This window comes from Notechis scutatus, chromosome 5, assembly GCF_049901735.1.
Source record: "Notechis scutatus isolate UNSWTSFEM ecotype Mainland chromosome 5, rNotScu1.2, whole genome shotgun sequence".
Classification (NCBI taxonomy): Eukaryota; Metazoa; Chordata; class Lepidosauria; order Squamata; family Elapidae; genus Notechis; species Notechis scutatus.
The window spans coordinates 16,103,882-16,124,467 of NC_142013.1; the positions used below are offsets into that span (position 1 = coordinate 16,103,882).

Below are 20,586 nucleotides of genomic sequence, written 5' to 3' on the forward strand. Positions count from 1 at the left end.
CTGAGTCTGTGCCAGAACTGTAACCAGAGAAAAGTATCTCAGACACTTTCACATGAAGTGTGGTTCACATGAAGATAAAACAAGGGAGAGGGAAGTGCATTCAAGTCTGTTATAATGTTCTTATAATAAAATTAGAGTTAGCATGTGTGACTTGCACTAAGGACTTCACAGTTGAACACAGAGTTACATATATTCTCTTTTACTAAAATCTGGAACTCATTTCTGAACATGAGAAAATAGACAGAGAAGGATTTCACTTTGTGAAACGTTCCAGTGCTTGAAACCAAATAAAATATCCTCAAAACTTGAAAGGATTCTGAGTCAATTTTTTTTCACCACAGATCCATGAGGTAAAGTTTCACTGGGACTTTCCAGTATTCAAGATCAAGGGAAAGAAATGCATTCACAACTAATAATAGTCTTGCTAATTGTTGCAATAATCTATGTTGATGAGAGTTGAAAGGGCCAGCTATATATTTTTCAATTTTACTTTTAATTAAAAATTTAAAACCAACCAATTGTCAAAGCTTTCTGGATTATTTACAATAAAACAAGAGAAGTTGAAGAGACTGGGAAATTTTAGCTTTGCAAAGAGAAATCTGTAGTGGGAGATAACAGTTCTCCACTCCTTGAAAAGTACAGGTAGTTCTCAACTTACAACCATTCATTTAGTGACCATTCAAAGTTACAACTTTGACTTATGATCCTTTTTCACACAATCATTGCAGCATTTTGTCAGCATTCTGAGTAATGCACCCATTGAAAGCAGAACTCTGAGGCAGGTAGATTCCTCAAAGAACATGTTCATTGAATACATTATATCGGGACAGTTGGTGAAAACCAGCTGTGAAAGTTCCCACGATTTTCACCTAATTAAAAGAGTAAAACTTCCCCCCTCCCAGGTGTCATGAGTCGCATTGTCCAATGAATACAGACTCCTCTGCTCCTTCATCAACCACCTGTTATGATGGCCTTAGTTGCCACAGGAAAACTTTTTATTTTGACTGTTAGCTGGGCTAACTACTTGCCCCCTCCCTTCCCTTTCTCAGGCATCATGGCAACTATGAGGTAGCACAAGACGGCTTCAGCCAGGTTCGCTTCAGAGTTGACACATTCTTCTGGTCACATGATCAAAATTCAAGCACTTGGCAAACCACATGTATTTATGACAGTTTCCAGGGGCCATGTGATCACCTTTTGTGTGAAAATATTTATGTGAAAATATTTACAGACCCCTCACATCCCGGACATAAACTGTTTCAACTCCTTCTCTCAAAATGACGCTATAGAGCACTGCACACCAGAACAACTAGACACAAGGACAGTTTTTTCCTGTTCATCACTCTGTTAAACAAATAATTCCCTCAACACTGTCCAACTATTTACAAAGTCTGCATTACTGTTACTATTAATCTTCTTATCATTCCTTATCATCCATCCCCTCCCACTTGTGACTGTATGACTGTAACTTTGTCGCTTGTATCCTTACGATTTATATGGACTGTTTCCTAGTATGATTTGATTGCTTATTGTACCCTATGACTATTATTAAGTGTTGTACTTTATGATTTTCGACTCCTGATGAATGTATCTTTTCTTTTATGTATACTGAGAGTGTTTACACCAAGACAAATTCCTTGCGTGCCCAATCACACTTGGCCAATAAAGAATTCTATTCTATTCTGTTCTCTTCTGTTCTGTTCTTTTGTGACATTCTGGCAATCAAAGTCAATGGAGAAGCCAGATTCACTTAACAACCCTGTTCCTAACTAAACAGCTGCAGTGATTCACTTAACAGCTGTGTCAAGAAAGGTTATAAAATGGGATAAAACTCACTGAACAACTGCCTTGCTTAGCAATGGAAATTTGAGGCTCAGTTGTGGTCATTGAGATGGGCAGCTATACAAATTGAATAAATAAACTATTTTAGCTAATGCCAAATTGTAGATTATATTTGTAGCTTGCTATGTGGGACTTTGGGGAATGAATGAATTAATAAATGAATAAATGAAATATTTCTATTATTTTTCTTTCTTTCCTTCTTTCCTAAAAATTATCCCACCTGCAGTGTAGCTGGGGTTCTTGCATGTCTTTTCTTTTACAAATTATTTTTCTGTTTCAATGCAAATTAAATGACATGAAAAAAGTGACATCTAGTGTTGGGTTCAGATAATTTTACCAGCTACCAGCTCTTTGCAATTCAGAAATCAGTAGCTTCTTTAAAATAAACATCCTTTCTATATTATAACCAGGAAATTTACATATCACCAGATCGTGCTTTGTGGCTGCATCGCTTAGGGATGCAAAGTCTGGTCCCAATTACTGTCTTTAAGCAAGGAGAAAAGAAGAATGACAAAGATTATTAGGGACTGGAAGCTAAAACATATGAAGAATGGTTGCAGAATGTCTAGTTTAATGAAAAGGACCAGGGTGGCATATTAGCAGTGCTCCAGTATCTCAAGGGGTTGCCACGAAGAAGAGATGGTCAACCTATACTCCAAAGCACCTAAAGGCAGGACAAGAAGCAATGGATGGATACTAATGAAGGAGAGAAACAACCTAGAAATAATGATGACTGAGAATCACCATGACACCAACCTAGAAATAAGAACAATAATAGATAATAAGGAGATAATATAGATAATAAATAAGGAGAAATTTCCTGACAGTTATAACAATGAATCAATGGAATGGCTTGCTTCCAGAGGTTCTGGATGCTCCATCACTGGAGGTTCCATCACTGAAGAAGAGATTGGACAACCATTTGTCTGAAATGGTATAGGGTTTCTTGCTTCAGCAGGGGGCTTGAGTAGAAGACTTCCAAGGAGCTTCCAAATCTGTTATTCTGTTACTATCTGTAAAATTCATCAGATCTGCTTTGATTAATCTCTTATAAATAGCCAGGGAGAGTAGAGAAAATGACCCAGGGGAACTAAATATGCAAGAGGACAGCATTTGGTTTTTTGATTTACCTGTATGTCATGAGCTATGTTGCTCTATAAAGACCATTTTCTCCATGGCCACCCCAAGGGAGAACATTGAAGCAATCAAAATCCTCTCAATTGTTTCATGAACACATTATTCAGCTAATTAGCAGGCTTGAAACAATCAGAAACCCATAAAGAAAGTGTGCTTGAATTCATCTGGATATTGTTATTAAAAAAAATCACAATTCAAATTTTTGTTTAGCATTGTTTTATCTGTCAGAGATTAGAAAAGGAGGGGGGATGGATATCCCAAAATATTTCTACGTGCCTCTTCAATAACACTGAAAATTGTTCGCATATAGATGCAGTTCTGGCGGAAAACAAAAACCTTGTAGGCATGGCTCATTGGTAAGTTTAGCTTGTGCAATATTTTTTGAAAGTAAAAAATGTGTTTGTGTAAAATAAATGAAATAGTTTTATTTTACATACAGTGGTACCTCGGTACTTAATAGCTTCAAAAGTCATTGAATTTGGTATTCAATGCATTTTGACGGAAAAATGTTGTCCCGGCACCAGGGGTGGGATTCAAATTTTTTAACAACTGGTCCTGTGAGCGTGGCTTAGGTGGTGGACATGGCTTGGTGGTCATGTTATTGACTGGGCGTGGCCAACTCAATATCACGCACATCGAGGCATGCATCTCCTCGCCTAGTCTCTCATTACTGTGGGGATGCTGCAACAGTCGTAAGTGTGAAAAATGGTCATAAGTCACTTTTTTCAGTGCCATTGTAACTTTGAATGGTCACTCCACACAAGCAAAGTACTAGCAAAGGAGTGGAAAAAACTCCAGAGACGTTCCTGAGACAGGAAGTCTAGTCCTGCCAAGAATGTAATTAGGGTTAACGGAGAGGCAGTTTCTGTAAGCAACACCAGAATGTTTCCTTCCTGCCTTCCTTACAGGATTAGGCCAGTAATTTCTTCTAACAACCGGTTCTCCAAACTGATTAGAATGTTAACAACTAGTTCTAGAGAATAGGTGCGAACTGGTAGAATCCCACCCCTGTCCGGCACTCATTGTTTGTTTTGTACTTGACACACTGTAATAGAAAGAGGGGGACAGCTGCGGAGAATGGAAAGGAAGTTGGCCATGCCAGGAAGGTTGCTGCAAAAGGAAGAGGGGCACAGCCATAGAGGGTGGACAGGAACTTGGTCATGCTGGGAATGTCATTGACATGGGAAAAGGAACAGACAGGAAGTCCTTCCCGGCCAAAACATGTGTAAGTCTGGTATCCCAAAGGTGCATTTTCAGGAGGCAACTGGAATTTCTTGTTTTCTCTTTGAAGACAGATAACAGATAATCAGAGTTGGAAGGGACCTTATAGCTTATGGAGTCCAACCCCCCGCCCAAGTGGGAGACCCTTCACCATTTCTGACAAATGGTAGTCCAATCTCTTCTTGAAAGTCTCAAGTGATGAAGCTCCCACAACTCCCGAGGGCAAGCTGTTCCATTGGTTGATTGTTCTCACTGTCAGAAAGTTTCTCCTTATTTCCAGGTTAAATTTCTCCTTGTTCAGTTTCAATCCATTGTTCCTTGTCTGGCCTACAGGCGCTTTAGAAAATAGCTTGACCCCCTCCTCTCAGTGGCAGCCCCTCAAATATTGGAAAACTGCTATCATGTCTCCCCTGGTCCTTCTCTTCACTAGACTAGCCATGCCCAGTTCCTGTAACTGTTCTTCGTATGTCTCAGTCCCCTAATCATCCTGGTTGCTCTTCTCCATACTTTTTCTAGAGTCTCAACATCTTTCGCTTCTTATCCAAGAAGCTTCTTCAGCTCTGAAGGATAGTGTGGAATAGAAGGATTTATATTCCTTGCAGTTGGTTGGTCATTTGCATCCTTTTAGAGGTTCATTGAAGCACTTGGAGGTGTATGTGTCATCAGGGTCACCTAAGTAGTGCTCTTGGTTCCTGTAGTCTGCAATTTTTTCTCTGGAAATCCATTCCTACTCCCACACCATTCAAAGGGTATCCATCCCAAATTGTATAGCTAAAAATCTGTAGAGATTCTCAGCCATCCAGGTCTTCAAAGAAAAAAAACAAGAAAGCCCAGTTGCCTCCTGAAAAAACACCTTTGGGACAACCATCATCTGGATGACTGAGAATCTCTACAGATAGTAAATCAGGTGTTTGTTTGGTACTCATCATTTTTAGAACTCATCACGCTTCCAAGAAAACAATTAACAAATACAAGGTACCACTGTTCAATGAAAAAACATAAGAGGCAACATTTATTCTACCATTCTCCTAATTCGTCTTTTCAAAGTGAGATACCGTATTTGCCGCGTATAAGGCGACTGGGCGTATAAGACGACCCCCAACATTTCCACTCAAAATATAGAGTTTGTTATATACTCGCCGTATAAGACTACCCCTCTTCCACACACCTTCCACTTTTGCACTTTTTTTTTTTTTTTTGACGCACTTTTCTGCTTTGGACAATTTTGAAATGAGCTAATCCAATTTTGAACCAAGAATATGCAAATAGCTATGGAGTTTAGAAATGAGTTTTAAAAATATTTTTCATTGCTTACCATTAAGCGTAAAATATGTTGTAAATAAAATGAGAACACAGGAAACGTTCTCTTCTCAATACAGCTGATCTCTCTCTCTCTCTCTCTCTCTCTCTCTCTTTCTCTCTCTCTCACACACACACACACCAAAAACCCGGACACTGAAAAGGCTGCCAAGGAACAGTATATTCAATGCCTTCTCTTTAATCAAGAAACAAGGAATTCCTTAGAATCTTTCTTTTTCCCCAAGTGGCCCTCTTTAAAAAAAAAATGGAGGTAACACTTTCATTCAAAAGTCTTCCAGTATCTGGAGTCGCTCAGACATATTGAAGTGAGGCAGGAGAGTAAGTGAAATTTGAAATGATCCAGCTACCGTTTTCTTCCCCTCCCGCCCGAAGGCCATTATCTCACGTCAAAGCGACGAGGGGAGGCAAAGAAGCCAAACACGCTAAAAGGATCTCTTTATTTTCCTACACAAGGTCACACCTACTTTTCCGCATTCAAAGGACAACCTCTCCTCACCACCACCACACACACACACACACACACCCCAATACCCGCAAACAATGTTCTGGGCATTAATCACCATTGCTACATTAACCTGGTAAATTTATACCCTGCCTCCCCCAGTGTTGCTTTGACGGCGGGATTTCACACAGCGGGCGCTCGCTCGCTCTCTTCCCGCTCTCCCACCGTTCGCACATGTTGGAAGCACCGTAAAACCTGATAACCCACCGGGGCCCCCATCCTTAACCTACAGCCGCCCGCATGCAAAACCTGCGTGCAAAAAGAAAAAAAGAAAAAGAAAAGTACGCTGCACGTGAGGATCTTGAATCCTCTCCTCCCACACCGCTAAGGAAGGAAGAAGGGGAAGGTTGCGCAGCGCGTGGCGAGTGACACCCGCCACACACACACACACACACACACACACACACACACACACACCGCTCCCCCCAGCCTCCCTCCCGGCTGCAACTCAAGCTCGAAGTGGGAGTCGGAGTCCTCCCGGCGTATAAGACGAGCCCCCCACTTGGAGCATGTTTTCAGGGCAAAAAAGTCGTCTTATACGCGGCAACGGTAACTGTACCTTTCATAGTTCCAAGAATTTCTTGATCCAATAACGCTGCACAGCTTTTGTTACAAAACTTGCTAGATTGGGTTTAAATGCAGTTGAGTCATTTGGGATTCAATGTGTCATGGGAAAACCGCTCATCGCATCAACATATCGTGTGAACCAGGCCATCCCATTAAGGCACATTATAGTTTATTGGGGGAGCATCACTGACTATAGCAATTGTGTTTTATTAGTTTGCATTTAGGCTTCTGCATGTTCACGGAATGCTACCAACATCTAATCTAAGGAACAGAAATGTAGATAGATAACTGAAGCCATCCTGTAATGTTTCATCTGGTTAGGAAAGGAATATGGAGGACAAGGCTCTTAGATATCTTAATTTTGCCTTTGCTTCCAAAACTTCATCTAATGGATTATCAATGCAAGATAATAATGCCCAAGAAGAAGAATAACCCAAGAAGAATACAGTTGGGTAATAATCTCATTTGGACAATATGTTATTTTACATGTTATTTTATCTAGGCAACTTTATCTTCTGTTTACAAAATCATCCCCATGTTTTCTCTTAATTTAAACAACATAAATGCTGGACAGGAAAAAAAATGCACATTTTATTTATGCACTTTATTTGTGACTTTTTAAACATACACACACACACACATTATATAACATAAGGAAGAACATAAATATAACTTCACATATTTTATTTAAATGCTAGGAATTTGTAGACAGTGTCACACTAAATACAAAATGAATGGGAAAAAAAACTAAAATAAAGGTCTCTTTCCTTGTAAAATGAGGAAATATGCTTTTCAATTTTTTTGTTGCTAAAATGCTCTTATTAAAATATATATATAAGATTCACATTCCTCTAAGAATCTAGGACTCTGGAAATGATCTTCAATTGTACGTTTTCCATGGTTCTCCTTTAAGATTTCTTTATGATCTTTAGGGGAAAAAACCTTATTGTTTGAGGTCTTAATTTATACTTAAATGTAGTACACAGGCTCATAACACCCCCTTCCCCCACTTACTTTCATCCTTAAGATTTGAGGCATCATCCTGAAAAATGTTTCTTTCCCCAAATTACAGGTAATGGACATTTTCACTCTTACAACCAGGAGTGGGATTCTACAGGTTCGCACCTATTCGCTAGAACTGGTTGTTAACATTCTAAACAGTTCGGAGAACCGGTTGTTAGAAGAAATTACTGGCCTAATCCTATAAGGAAGGCAGGAAGGAAACATTCTGGTGTTGCTTACAGAAACTGCCTCTCCATTAACCCTTATTACGTTCTTGGCAGGACTAGACTTCCTGTCTCTGGAACTTCTCTGGAGATTTTTCCCATCCTTTGCTGGTACTTTGCTTGTGTGGAGTGATCATTCAAAGTTACAATAGCACTGAAAAAAAGTGGGCTATGACCGTTTTTCACACTTACAACTGTTGCAGCATCCCCACAGTCATGAGAGGCCAGGCAAGGAGATACGTGCCTCGATATGAGTGATATTGAGTTGGCCATGCCCAGCCAATAACATGACCACCAAGCCATGTCCACCAACTAAGCCACACCCACAGAACCGGTTGTTAAAAAATTTGAATCCCACCCCTGCTTACAACCATTGCAGCAGGGGTGACAAACTGATATCATCATGGCAGCATCACCTGATGTATTGGGACTTTTCCCCCTTTGCTAAACCAGGGGTAGGCGTGGCAAGCACATGACACATCCAGCCCGCGGGCCAGGAGTTTGACAGCCCTGCATTGCAGCATCCCCATGGTCACGTGATCCAAATTCAGAGGCTCATATTTATGACGGTTGCAGTGTCCCAAGGTCATGTGATTACCTTTTGTTACCTTCTGACAAGCAAAGTCAATGGGGAACCCAGATTCACTTAAGAACCTTGTTATTAATTTAACAACTGCAGTGATTCACTTAAACAACTATGGCAAGAAAGGTCATTAAGTGGGGCAACCCTCACTTAATAACTGTCACACTTAGCAACAGTAATATTAGACTCAATTGTGGTCGTAAGTAGATTTATTAATTTACCTTCAGGTCATCAAGCATCACCTGAACTATTCCTCCATAGCACCCGCTAGAAAATTAATTTAAATTAAAACTCTTTTTTAAAAAAAATAAATAAATTAAACTGTTTAAATTCTCAGGATGCTGCCAAACTTTATCATGCTATGTCTTTTCAAGATCACTGACTGATTCTTGATGTGAACAATCAACTTCACGAGATTCTGAAATTCAGAAATGTGCACCCCCCACTTCCCTCCCCCATTTTTAATGTTATTATTGAACAATAGCATGATGCTGCCTACTGCCAACTAGGATGCTCTTTTCCCCCCCAAGGGTTTTCTTTTCTCCAGTCAGTTCTTGACAGGAAGACGGTCTTTTTATTTATTCAACTATTAAATAGTGTTAATCCATACAAAATGTTGATACGTTACGAAAAGCTAAACCCTTTCCATTTAACTCAGTTCCAGACTGATAGCTGTATGTCCCATATGTACAATATAAAAACAGTGACAACATTATCTAAGCTTGTTCACAGAATCAAGCTTTTAGGTTAAAAAATAATAATACAAGTACAGTATTATTTTTCATGAGTAGCAAATTATTCCACAGTTCAGAACCTGGCTTAATATGTTCAGCACCAAAAGATTGAGTTAGTTCTCAAGACACGACTAATTCTTTCATCCCAGATGCTGTATTCAAACTGCAGTGGTCCATTGAAGAAATATAAATAGCCTGTAAAAGATGAAAATTGATTTTTTAAAATATACCGCTTGGTATTGCTACCATATTGCTGCTAGTATTGAACGCATTTAAAAAACAACAACATGAGGATTAGATTATGAGTTTGCTTCCATCAGCAGGATACTGCAGGAAGTTAATTCTATGCGTAGGATATTCCCACCCAGACTAGGTGAAGGATGAAATTTTTAGTCAAAGAGTATTTATAGTTTACGGTTGAACCATGTGGAATTCTTGGTGCTCTCTGAGCTTGATTGTTTGCTGCAGATGCTTTAGCTAGGTTACATCATCAATGCAAGCGAATGTGGGATTCTCTCTCTGTCAATATATTGTAGCATGTCCTACCACTTTTGATAGGGATGTGATTTTCTCCTTGATGGTTCCTTGATTAGTATCTTCTTTTCTGCCTGATCGTTTGCCTGGTGATGATACATCTGAGGCTGACTGGTAGAAGGGATGTTTGTTGCCTAATTCCTAGATTTTTATTATGTCTTTTGAATGGTGTGTAAATGTAGTTTATCTCTATGGGTCTATTGATGGCTGATTTGTCTGAAATTTTCAGTTACCTCCCTTCTAGACCCTTGTACCCTCTGAATATTTGATCTTGTCTGAAGTAGCAAAATGAAATTGGTCAAAATTCTATCCATTCTGCTACTTCAACATTCAGTATTGGTCCTATCCAATGACTTCTCGGCCTTTTAGCTTAGATCAAGTATAATATCCAGAGATGTCTGGTCAAAGAAGTCCATGTCTTTGTAGAGCTTGGATTTCAAATCTCCAAATAAAAAGAGCACTGTTTAATATTACAAAGGAAGGGAGTGCTAAGAGTTTTGTGAAATTTGGAGGAGGGGCCTAATGGTTTGGTTAGGTCCCTACAAGAAGGAGGCTGAAACTATCTTTTACTTTAATCTCCCATAACTTCTCAAAGGACCCTCCCTTACTTTGGTGTCTTTCAGGTAGGTTGGATATGTTATGACAGTTTAAAACAAGAGTCAATGTCCCAGGAAAATACTACTTTATGATTTCGTAGAAACTAAGATGGGAAGTCAACCAATCTTTCCAGGGCTGTGGCAATGATGGACCAAAAGAAAGAGGAATTACTTAAGAAGGCTGGAAGCCCCCCAAATATCCCTGTCAAAAATCAAACATGCATACCATTTTTCTGATAGACTGCATCTACTCGGCGACCGATTCCTGGGAAGTCATCTTGTATAAATCTAGGGTAGCCTTTGTCCATGATCTGATTCTCTTCATCAAAACTACATTGAAGAGGAAAACAAATGAAAAGCTGTTACTACTGTTATCCGTGGTTTATTTACAGCATTCTATGTATTGCAGTTCTTTATCAAGGATTTCTTTGAAACACAAGTTACAACAGGGAAAGCATAATATCCCATATTAAAGTAATGGTTTGTCAATAACATAAAGTGCTAAAAAAAGCACTTGAATGGCACCTGAATGATACTGTCAGACCTAAAACCAAGAGTGAAGAATTAGTAATTCTTCCAAGATGATCTCTCTCCTTTAGACAGAATCTTGCCAAACTAAGGATTCTACTGTCTGTATCTACCATATACTCTGAGAACTATTAGGGAGAGTCTGTCTTCACCTTCTTTCTCTTACACATAACATTCAAGGTATATTGTCTCTTACTCCACTGGTACACATCTCCTTTTATTGGCAACCCACCTCCTCACTACATTTCATCACAGTTACCAGCAGCAGTGCACCACTGTGTGTTAGAACTTATTTTAAAAAGTATATTTCCTATGTCAGGAGACACTCCGCCCCCCCCCCCCACACACATATGAGTTTTTTTATTAATCTTATATAGTGGGGGGGGGGTTGTTGTTACACAATCAATTCTAATGGTTTCATACTCTGCAACAGAAAAGACTGAGTAAGCTTAAACATCAACAGATCACCGCAAATCAAATAAATAAATAAATAAAATAAATAAATAAATTATACTGATGGCTTAAAACTCAGGGAATATATTTTCCTAATGAGAATTTTCCATGACATTTATTTTAATAATAACACTATCACTATCAAACATCATCTGCCTATCCCAAGTTCTTGGGAAGGACTTGATTGGTGGACAAAAATTCCAATCCAGTCTAAACATCTGGCTGACTCTGTGACCATCACACAATAATTTACTTGTTAATAGTAACATTTTCTTGGTCTAATATCCTTAATCATAATGGTGATTCCTATTGTTTCCTTGGATTTGTTCTAGGACAACTGTAAATCTGAATAATTGAATGTCCCATTAATTAAAAGTGTTTTAGTACACCATGAAATTTATGAACCAGAACAAGCGAACACGTGAGAAAGACTGAATAATTTGACTACAATCTCATAGGAAATGGAAGCACCTTGGCTGCATGTACCTAGTGCAGACAAATAGTGTCAGATCAGATACCTGCTTGAATGGGAGAAAATCGGAAAAGTCCAGGATTGACAAAAAAGTAAAAAGAAGGAAATGACAAACCATTCCTGTATTGTCATGAAAATTGCATGAACATAACCATGAGGTCACCCTGAATCAAATTTGATTCAAAGACATATGCTTCCCATCAAAAGATAGTGAGAAAAATATTCAACCTACCTCCAGTATTTTTCTCTTGTAAAAAAGAGAGTTTTCCCAGTCTCACTGATATGGACAGCTGCATCTATTGTCTTTATGGATTTTGGCAAACCCAATTCATAAATTTTTTTAGGGTAGCCCTCTACTATATCATAACCATTCAAAGCCCAAACTTTTCTGCCTGTAAAAGAAGTAGAAAGCACATTGTCGTATTTTACATAATAATCATTATAAATCTCAAGTTTTCTTTGTCGGGTAGTGAGATCAAGCAAGACTTATTTCACAAGGAGAAAGTGGTGGTGAATAAAGGGTATAAAATACATTCACTTTTATTTTATATATCAGAGGTAGCATCCTGTTGGAGTTTGAATTTGATTTCTAAAAACAAAACTTCTTTGAGTCTACCCTGGAAAAAGTAGTGAGATTTGAAAGACTTGACTTTATTGAAACCTTACCCATTCTAATATACCGTAGTTTCTATTAGGGGAAAATGCATTAATAAGTGTAGCAAAACAATGAAAAGGTCTTGTGATGCCATGAAGTTCCTTAGTGTTCATTCTGATACTGGCATATAATAATAGTGAAGACTTCTATGAAGTCTTCTTCTATAGTTTTTCTATGAAGGACTAATTTAACCTTCAGTCCTATAATTTCTAGAAACGTATCCAAGAGAACACTGGAAATTCTATATCTCCCCATTCAAGACAAGGAAGTCTGAACCTGAACAGATATTTATGTTTAAATGATGTTACATTTTATTTTAATTGTAACTTTAGAATGTTAGAATTATATTTGTAACTGCAGATTCATAATTCCTTTTTAATTTTCATTACCCTTCTGAAATTGGAATATTACTTTTGATGAAAAGGATGACATAATTCAAACTTGTTTTAAAAAAATCTTTATTAACTTACCCCGAAAAAGCAGCACACGATCCCTGTCCGAGTGTTCATATGCTGCATCAATTTTGGTTGGAATTTCTGGCCAAAATGATCTAATCTGCACCAAATCTGCTTCAACCATCTGAGGATGTAAGCGCCAAAAAAACCTAATCGGAAGAGGAAAGTTTTGTTATAAAGTGCCAAAATTTTATTAAATGTACTGATTGGTTCTAGAACCTGATTCTCTGGAATCGAGACAATATTGTGTACCTACCAATAAATACAACAACCATTAAACTACACAATTGAATTGAGGGAATTGAACTCTGGGCTTGCATTTCGCAAGGACTTAAAAACACTTTGCTTTTAATGTAATTGCTAATGTGTATTGTTCTTTTTATAATAACCATCATGGAGTATCACTAGCTGACAATGTAAAAAAGCAATTAAAAACTTGAATATAAATACTCAAATTATAAAGCACATTTATTATCATGTATATGTTCAATAGCACCATATGTTATGTCAGTTTTCTTATTCTAGGAATCAGAAATAAAAAGAGATGGAGATAAATAAGAAATAACAAAGACCATGTATTTTTGGAGTTACTAAGGGTTTTCCCCTTTGTTGAACTTCAGTTTGAAATTTTAAATTAAATTGAGGAATGCATACATTCTTGTATTGGCAGGAAACAGTATTGGATTTTTTTTTATTAAACTCCCCCACATGCATACACAGACACCAGTGATGCCTGTCCTCCATTTGTTGTCTGTTTCCAGTCACTGCCAATCTCTTCCCCTTCAAGCTCCTTCCAGGCCTAACAGATTTTGTACATGCGGGAGATATTCTTGAAATCAGAGGGAAAGCATTAACACCAGGACAGTTAATGGCAGTTGAAGCTTGTATCGATCAAGGGCTGGGAATGAAATAATGCAACGGAATGGGGACAGAGCCAAAAGGGATATTGCAGGTTCTAGCATGTCATGGATAAATGCAAGCAGAGAATAGGCCTAAAATATGAGCACAGTTTTCAACAACCTTTCATCAAACCTTCTGAGATACTCTATAGGTCAACTTCATTAAGTCTCAGACTCAAGAAGTACATTTGGAAATGTTCATCTGGAATCACTTTAGTGGTGCCCAATTTGACTTTGATTGATCTCAAGATATTTTGATTGTAAGTATAATTCTAAGCAGACCCTAATGGTCAAGCAACCCAAACTTACAGGCTGCTAATTCCTAAAAGCACACACACATAAAAGTGTTAAATAAAATTTTCCAAAGCACCTGAGAACAGGACAAAAAGCAATGGATGGAAACTAATCAAGGAGAGAAGAAACCTAGAACTAAGGAGAAATTTAATGACTGTTAGAACAATTAATCAGTGGAATAACTTGCCTCCAGAAGTTGTGAACGCTCCAACACTGGAAGTTTTTAAGAAGAGATTGGACAACCATTTGTCTGAAGTGGTTTCCTGCCTAAGGAGGGGGCTTGGACTAGAAGACCTCCAAGGTCCCTTCCAACTCTGTTATTCTAATTCTAAATAGTGGTGATGAAGATAAGGATGATATCTACATAATGCACAATCTGTTTTGCAGAAGATAATACAATGGATATTTGCTGATTTTGCTTGCTTTTGATTAGATTAATTTTACACAATACAGAACAAGCCATTAATGGATAAATAAAGTCAGCATACAATGCGGTCAATTGGTCTTTAACATCATGCAGTGGTTAATCATTGGTTAGAGGAAGAGATTGTTGCTGTTTTAATCTCTAACGTTTGGAAGAGTATATCCATACAGATCTCAAGATCTGCAGGCTCTCTTGGAGCAATTTAATCCTACAATTAATCATTGCCTCTCTTAATCAGTAAAATATCTCATGAAGTCATAAATAGCAGATAAATCCTTCATAGTTCATTTATGATTTACCTTTCTTTGAATATCATCATTTCTCCTCGAAATTCTGTGATAGCATCAAGTGTTAAGTTTTCACTGCATTTCTCAGGGGTTTTTGGATGATCAGGATGGGGATCATGATCTCCTGCACCTGGATCAATACATTGTTTATTTATTAAACATAGATTACATATTGTGATCCTATTAGTCCATCCTTATTTATGCATTTTGTTCTAAGACTTTGGGTGATGCACTAATTAAACAACATTTGTAGAATGCATGAAATGTTTTGCATTTCCCCCTATCTCTTCACATTTACGTTGATGAAAGAAACTTATACAAATGTTGTGCTGCTTCCAATTTTCCCATACTTTCATTAAATCTCTAACCAGGAACAGTTCTCGTTAGTTTTTGTTTGTTTGTTTTGCTTTTTAAAAAAGATTGGAGATGGACAGTTAGGAAACTTTAAAAATCATGGAAAGATCAGGAATGATAAACCACAAGACCAGCAGTTTGGTATTGCTTCAAAAGAAAGTAAAGTCGATTACACCCAGGGGTGGGATTCTATTGGTTCGGACCAGTTCAGGCAAACTGGATGTTAAATTTGCATCTGGTTCACCAAACTGGTATTTGAATCGACCAGCTGGCCCTACCCACCCCTTCCCTCTCCTTCCAGGAGTCTTCATGCAGCCCATTTTCGATGCAGGTTAAGTTCAGGGTCCGTGTGGAGATTCTGGGAGGGGGGAAAAGGCCCTACCGGAAGTATCAGAAATAGTGAAACGGGCCTGTTTCCGGCTTCCGGAGGGCCTCCAGAGCTTGGGGAGGCCATTTCCGTCCTCTCAGAGGCCCGAGGGAAACCTCTGGACCCCTGGGAAGGTGAAAAACAGCCTTCCCGGAAGTTCTGGTATGCCACGCCCACCATGGCCACTTCCACCAAGCAACTGGGCAGCAAACCGGAAGTTCCAATAGGCCACACCCACCATGGCCACGTCCACCCAGCAACTGGGCAGCAAACCGGTTGCTGGGATTTTTGAATCCCACCCGTGATTACAACACCAAGAGAACTTCAAATAAACATTCAAGCATTCTGAGAATAAGAGAGAGAAGCAAACACCTCTTTTGCAGAAGAAGAAGAAAAAAAAAATGTAAGAAATTGCAAGACAGGTTTTGGCACAGTGTTTCAATAAACAGAAGAAACCTCAAAACACCAGCTTACCATAAAGAGTCTGGATCCCTTGTACATCATCATCTGGCAACAAGAAACCAGTGTTCCCCGTGTATGTGTAGATTGGATACATCAGAGCTCCTGGATCTCTGGAATGCTCGAGTCCCAGAGCATGACCAAATTCATGGGCAGCCACGAGAAACAAATTATATCCTAGGAAACAGTATGCCTTTGTGTCAAGAAAGCAACCAAACTTGCATCCTAATTTTGTCAGGTTAAAAACCTGGTTTCTACCTTTTGTTTCTTTTGTTGGCATTCAAAAAAACAACCACCATCATTTAAGTGTTTGTTTAATTAATCTTACAGCCTCCTCCAATATTTTCACTTTCCATGAATTGAAATTGTATCCTTAGCTAAACTACTTACCAACATAGATAGGAAAGTTTGGGGTTAGGCTATCTGTTTGCATCTGGAGGCTAACTTTCTTATTTTTACTAGGGTTTTTAGCCTCCAAGGACTTTTGGGGTTATGAAGATGGCTGCTGTTATGTCTCTAAAAATATACTCTGATTATTCCCCGCCCCCCTTCCATTTTTGGAGAATTTCATACAGGTAGCCTCAACTTACAACAGTTGTTTAGTGACAGTTACAATGGCATAGTAAAAAGTGAACTTATTATCGTTTTTCACACTTATGACCCTTGCAGCATCCTCATGATCATACGATCAAAATCCACATGCTTGGCAACTGATTCATATTTATGACGGTTGCAGTGTCCCGGTTTCATATGACCCCGTTTTGTGACCTTCTGACAAGCAAAGTCAATGGGGAAGCCAGATTCACTTAACAACTAAGTGTAACTAAGTTAACACCTGCAGTGATTCACTTAACAAATGTGGCAAGAAAGGTCATAAAATGGGGCAAAACTCACAAATGTTTCACTTAGCCACAAAAATTTTGGGCTCATTTGTGGTCATAAGTTGAGGACTACCTGTAGATGGTTTTGGTTTTTTTTTCCCCTGGTGCCTTTGAGTCAGTGTTGATTCTTGACAACTTCCTTAAACAGGTCCCTATACCATTCTGGACAAGTGTCTGTACAGTCTCTTCTTAAAAGTCTCCACTGTTTTCTTGGCAGCAGAACAGAACTGGCTTTCAGGAACTTTTCCCAACAGCTCTGGAATTCTTTTCTGAACTTCAGCCAAATATTGACTCTGCTTAGTTTTCAAGGCTAGATAAGTGCTGTTAACACCTAAAGTTATCCACATTTATCTGATCTGAATTCAGTGGAATATACGTTCACCTTTGTGCAAGTAGGAAGTGCATTAATTGATGCAATTGGTATTGATAAGGTAGTATTAACATCTCTGCTAGTATTGACTTTGAAATTGTGAAGCTTGTTAGGGATAACATGGTTTACCTAACTTGGTTTGGGTAAAATAATATATATAGACTATGATTGTGTGTATCACTTTAAATACAGACCATGTATTTTGGAATTGCAGTTGTAAAATCACCATAAGAGGGAGCAAGAGAGCTCACTGTTTGCTGGCTTTACTGGATTGCTTTGACAATGATGGATTGATGGTGTAACTGCCTGTTTTCCCTGCTATTGCTGAATGAAGAAAAGAGGTTTGATTTTTCTTCCCATATCTCTACTGCAAAAAAAAGAGATATGTTACTGGACTGACTATTTGTAAGTTTACTGACCTCTTTTTCGACACTGGACTTTGCTAATGATTAAGTCCCTGGACCGGACTGAACTTGAGTATGATATATGGACTGTTTGACTATGCTAGCAATCTTACTGGAATAAACTATTTAACTAGCACATTGTATCTGTTTTACTGAGTGTAAACTACAACAACGTTTATCTCACATATCTGCCTGCCTGCCTGGCGTGCCTTGCGTTCTGCTGGAGTGTATATCCCTAACAAAGCTGAACAACGATGAATCATATTCATGTATTTCCCCCAAAGGGAAAGCCTGCTTATGAAAAAAGTCGCTGGTTAAGCATTGGCATCAAACAGAACCAAATAACATGAAGGGAGTGGAAATGCTTTTTTAAAAAACCATTTTAGTTACCTTTGGAATCGGTTGACCACAATTCATCCTCATCAAAATGAGCATCTCCTCCAGAACCTGGTCCAGGAGCGAAAGCATGAGCCAGGAGCCCAGAAGGTCCATCAAAAGGATAGAAGTCACCATGTTCTACAAACATATGGAACAGTAATAAATACCATTAATTAATATGCTTAATTGACAATCAGATCAAACGACAATCCTTCTGTTAACACACAAAAACAAGTAAAGTACAGAAAAATCCTGAAGCTGGATTCAGGCCAGCTACAAATGAAGTCCACCATTTCATGTTATCAATCAAATGCATGCAAAAAGTTCTCAAATGCAAACAAGATAATGCTAGTCTTTTCCCACCATTGTTCTCCAGGATTTTGGATAAGTTGCTTGTGATTCCAGCATTACCAAACACCCATCAAAACTAGTAGTAATCCTGTCCTCCATGGCTTCACCAAGAAAATACCAATGGCAGCCATTTCCTCACTATTTTTTTAACAGATGAACAGAGTTGGAAAGGACCTTGTAGGTCATCTAGTCCAACCCCCTCCCCCGCCCAAGCAGGAGACCCTGCACCATTTCTGACAGATGGCAGTCCAGTCTATTTACCTCTTCGTCCAAAGGAAATCATGATATCTGCTACGCCACTGTGAATTCTGGTGAAGTTGAGTGGTGTCACATCAGACCAGACTTTGAATGCCTTTCTGAAGGCTCGTTCCACTTCAGACTTTTTCAAATCTGGGGTGTAATTTAAAATCCTACCAAAATCAACCAAATGTTTTTTTTTTTAAAGACTCAGAAAAAGATTGCAAAACACTCACTTAACAATAACGTGGTATTCTTTCTTATGCTTTTCATTTTGCAAACAGCAGCAGTTTCCCTATATTTACTGAAGTAGGTTTTCCAGCCACCAAAAGTGTGGTAGTTTTTTTTTTTTTTTTTTTGGCAGAGTAATAATAAATTTGCCTTATTTTTAGAAATGGCTGTAAAAAGATACATTTCATACATAATGGAAATAATTTAGGTTGTTTGGGTCTGTGAGACTTGTGGTTTGTTTACTGAAAGCTGCTTTAACATGTTTAAAGCTGTTTAAATACTGTTCGACCAGCTTCATAGCATTCATCTTAAAGTTGCATATGTAATACATAACATTCATCTCAAATAAGCTGTGCATGATATTATCATAAATAAAAATAAACAATCCCTCTGAGGATATAGAAGATATTCAAAATCACATTGTCATTTTTATTAAAAACATCCTATTCCTTTGCCTCATTCCCTCACCCACCGTGTCCATCAAATCTCCTCCAAATTTTAGTCCAGTCTTTATTTTATTTATTTATTTAATTTGTCAAATATGTATTAGATAACAGATATAAGAATAAACATGATTATTAATACAAGAAATGGATATGAATACAAAAGGTATATTTGGATAGGGACGGTAGGCACGTTGGTGTGCTTATGCACCAACTTTTTTCCCCCCTCCCTTATAGCATAGATGATGGGTGCCACTGGCATGGGAAATCCATCAGCACAAATTGTTTGGACCTGGAGCTAGAGACAAGCTGCTTCTCACCTGTATGTTAAATTAGTATGGGACCACTTTGGCTTTCGAGGGAAAAAGTTGTACTCTCCGACATCAGGGACTCCACATCGGGGCTGCTTCATTAACTCATAGGTTTCTTCATTCAGCTTTCCGGTGACTTCTAGCCCCAAAAATGATTGCATTTCTCGAAGTTTGGTGGAAAATGTATCCCCTGACTTCAAGATGCCAGCGGGACTTGACCAGAGATTATAATGAGTCTTTAAATAGTGCTGGAGAGAAGAAAGAAGAGGGGGAAAAACAGTTTATCAATAGGGTACTTTAATCCTGATGCAGGGGTGGGATTCAAATTTTTTAACAACTGGTTCTGTGGGTGTGGCTTCCTTACAGGATTAGGCCAATAATTTCTTCTAACAACCGGTTCTCCAAACTGCTTAGAATGTTAACAACCGGTTCTAGCGAATAAGGTGCAGACTGGTAGAATCCCACCCCTGTCCCGATGGCAATAGTAACATAAAAGAAAACCACTAGCAGAGTTAGAAATAGAAGTAATAATATTTCATACAGATTCACAAAACAAAAGTTCAGGTCTTTTTTATTGTAGTGTACCATTCATGTTATCAGAATAATAACAGTCCAACTGTTCAAGCAAGAAGCCCTATAACATTTCAGGCAAAAATTGTCCAATCTCCTAAAAACTTCCCATGTTGTAGCACCCACAACTTCTGGAGGTATGTCATTCCACTGATTAATTGTTCTAATTGTCAGGAAATGTCTCCTTAATTCTAGGTTGTTTCTGTCCTTGATTAGTTTCCATCCATATTGATAGTGTTAGTGATAGAGAATAAGATATTGATGGAGAAGAAAGCAACACAGAGAAGAAAAACAGATGCAGGAATGTGTCAGTTAACAAATCAATCACTTTACCTCTGCAAACTGCAGCTCCTGTTTTGTGAACTCATCGCTATCATCCTCATCGGAAATCTGCAACCTAAAACACCAGGACATGCCCAGCAGCAGAAAAAAAGCGACTGCAGAATTTGGATGCATCTTGCAGGTTCAATAGATGTCGAAGGCTGGAACTCTGATGGTTTA

General features: G+C 38.5%; 1 protein-coding gene across 1 annotated transcript; it reads right to left on the bottom strand.

Annotated features, from left to right (window-relative positions):
* Positions 1–7,178: 7,178 nt before the first annotated feature.
* LOC113417306 (collagenase 3-like) lies at positions 7,179–20,586 on the bottom strand. The gene is made up of 10 exons (XM_026675616.2): positions 20,419–20,586; positions 19,525–19,763; positions 18,555–18,703; positions 17,955–18,080; positions 15,925–16,086; positions 14,742–14,859; positions 12,841–12,974; positions 11,948–12,107; positions 10,489–10,592; positions 7,179–9,327 (listed from the first exon to the last, which is right to left on the bottom strand). Exons 1-10 carry the CDS (start codon positions 20,539–20,541, stop codon positions 9,227–9,229), a joined length of 1,416 nt encoding a protein of 471 aa, XP_026531401.1. The 5' UTR covers positions 20,542–20,586; the 3' UTR covers positions 7,179–9,226.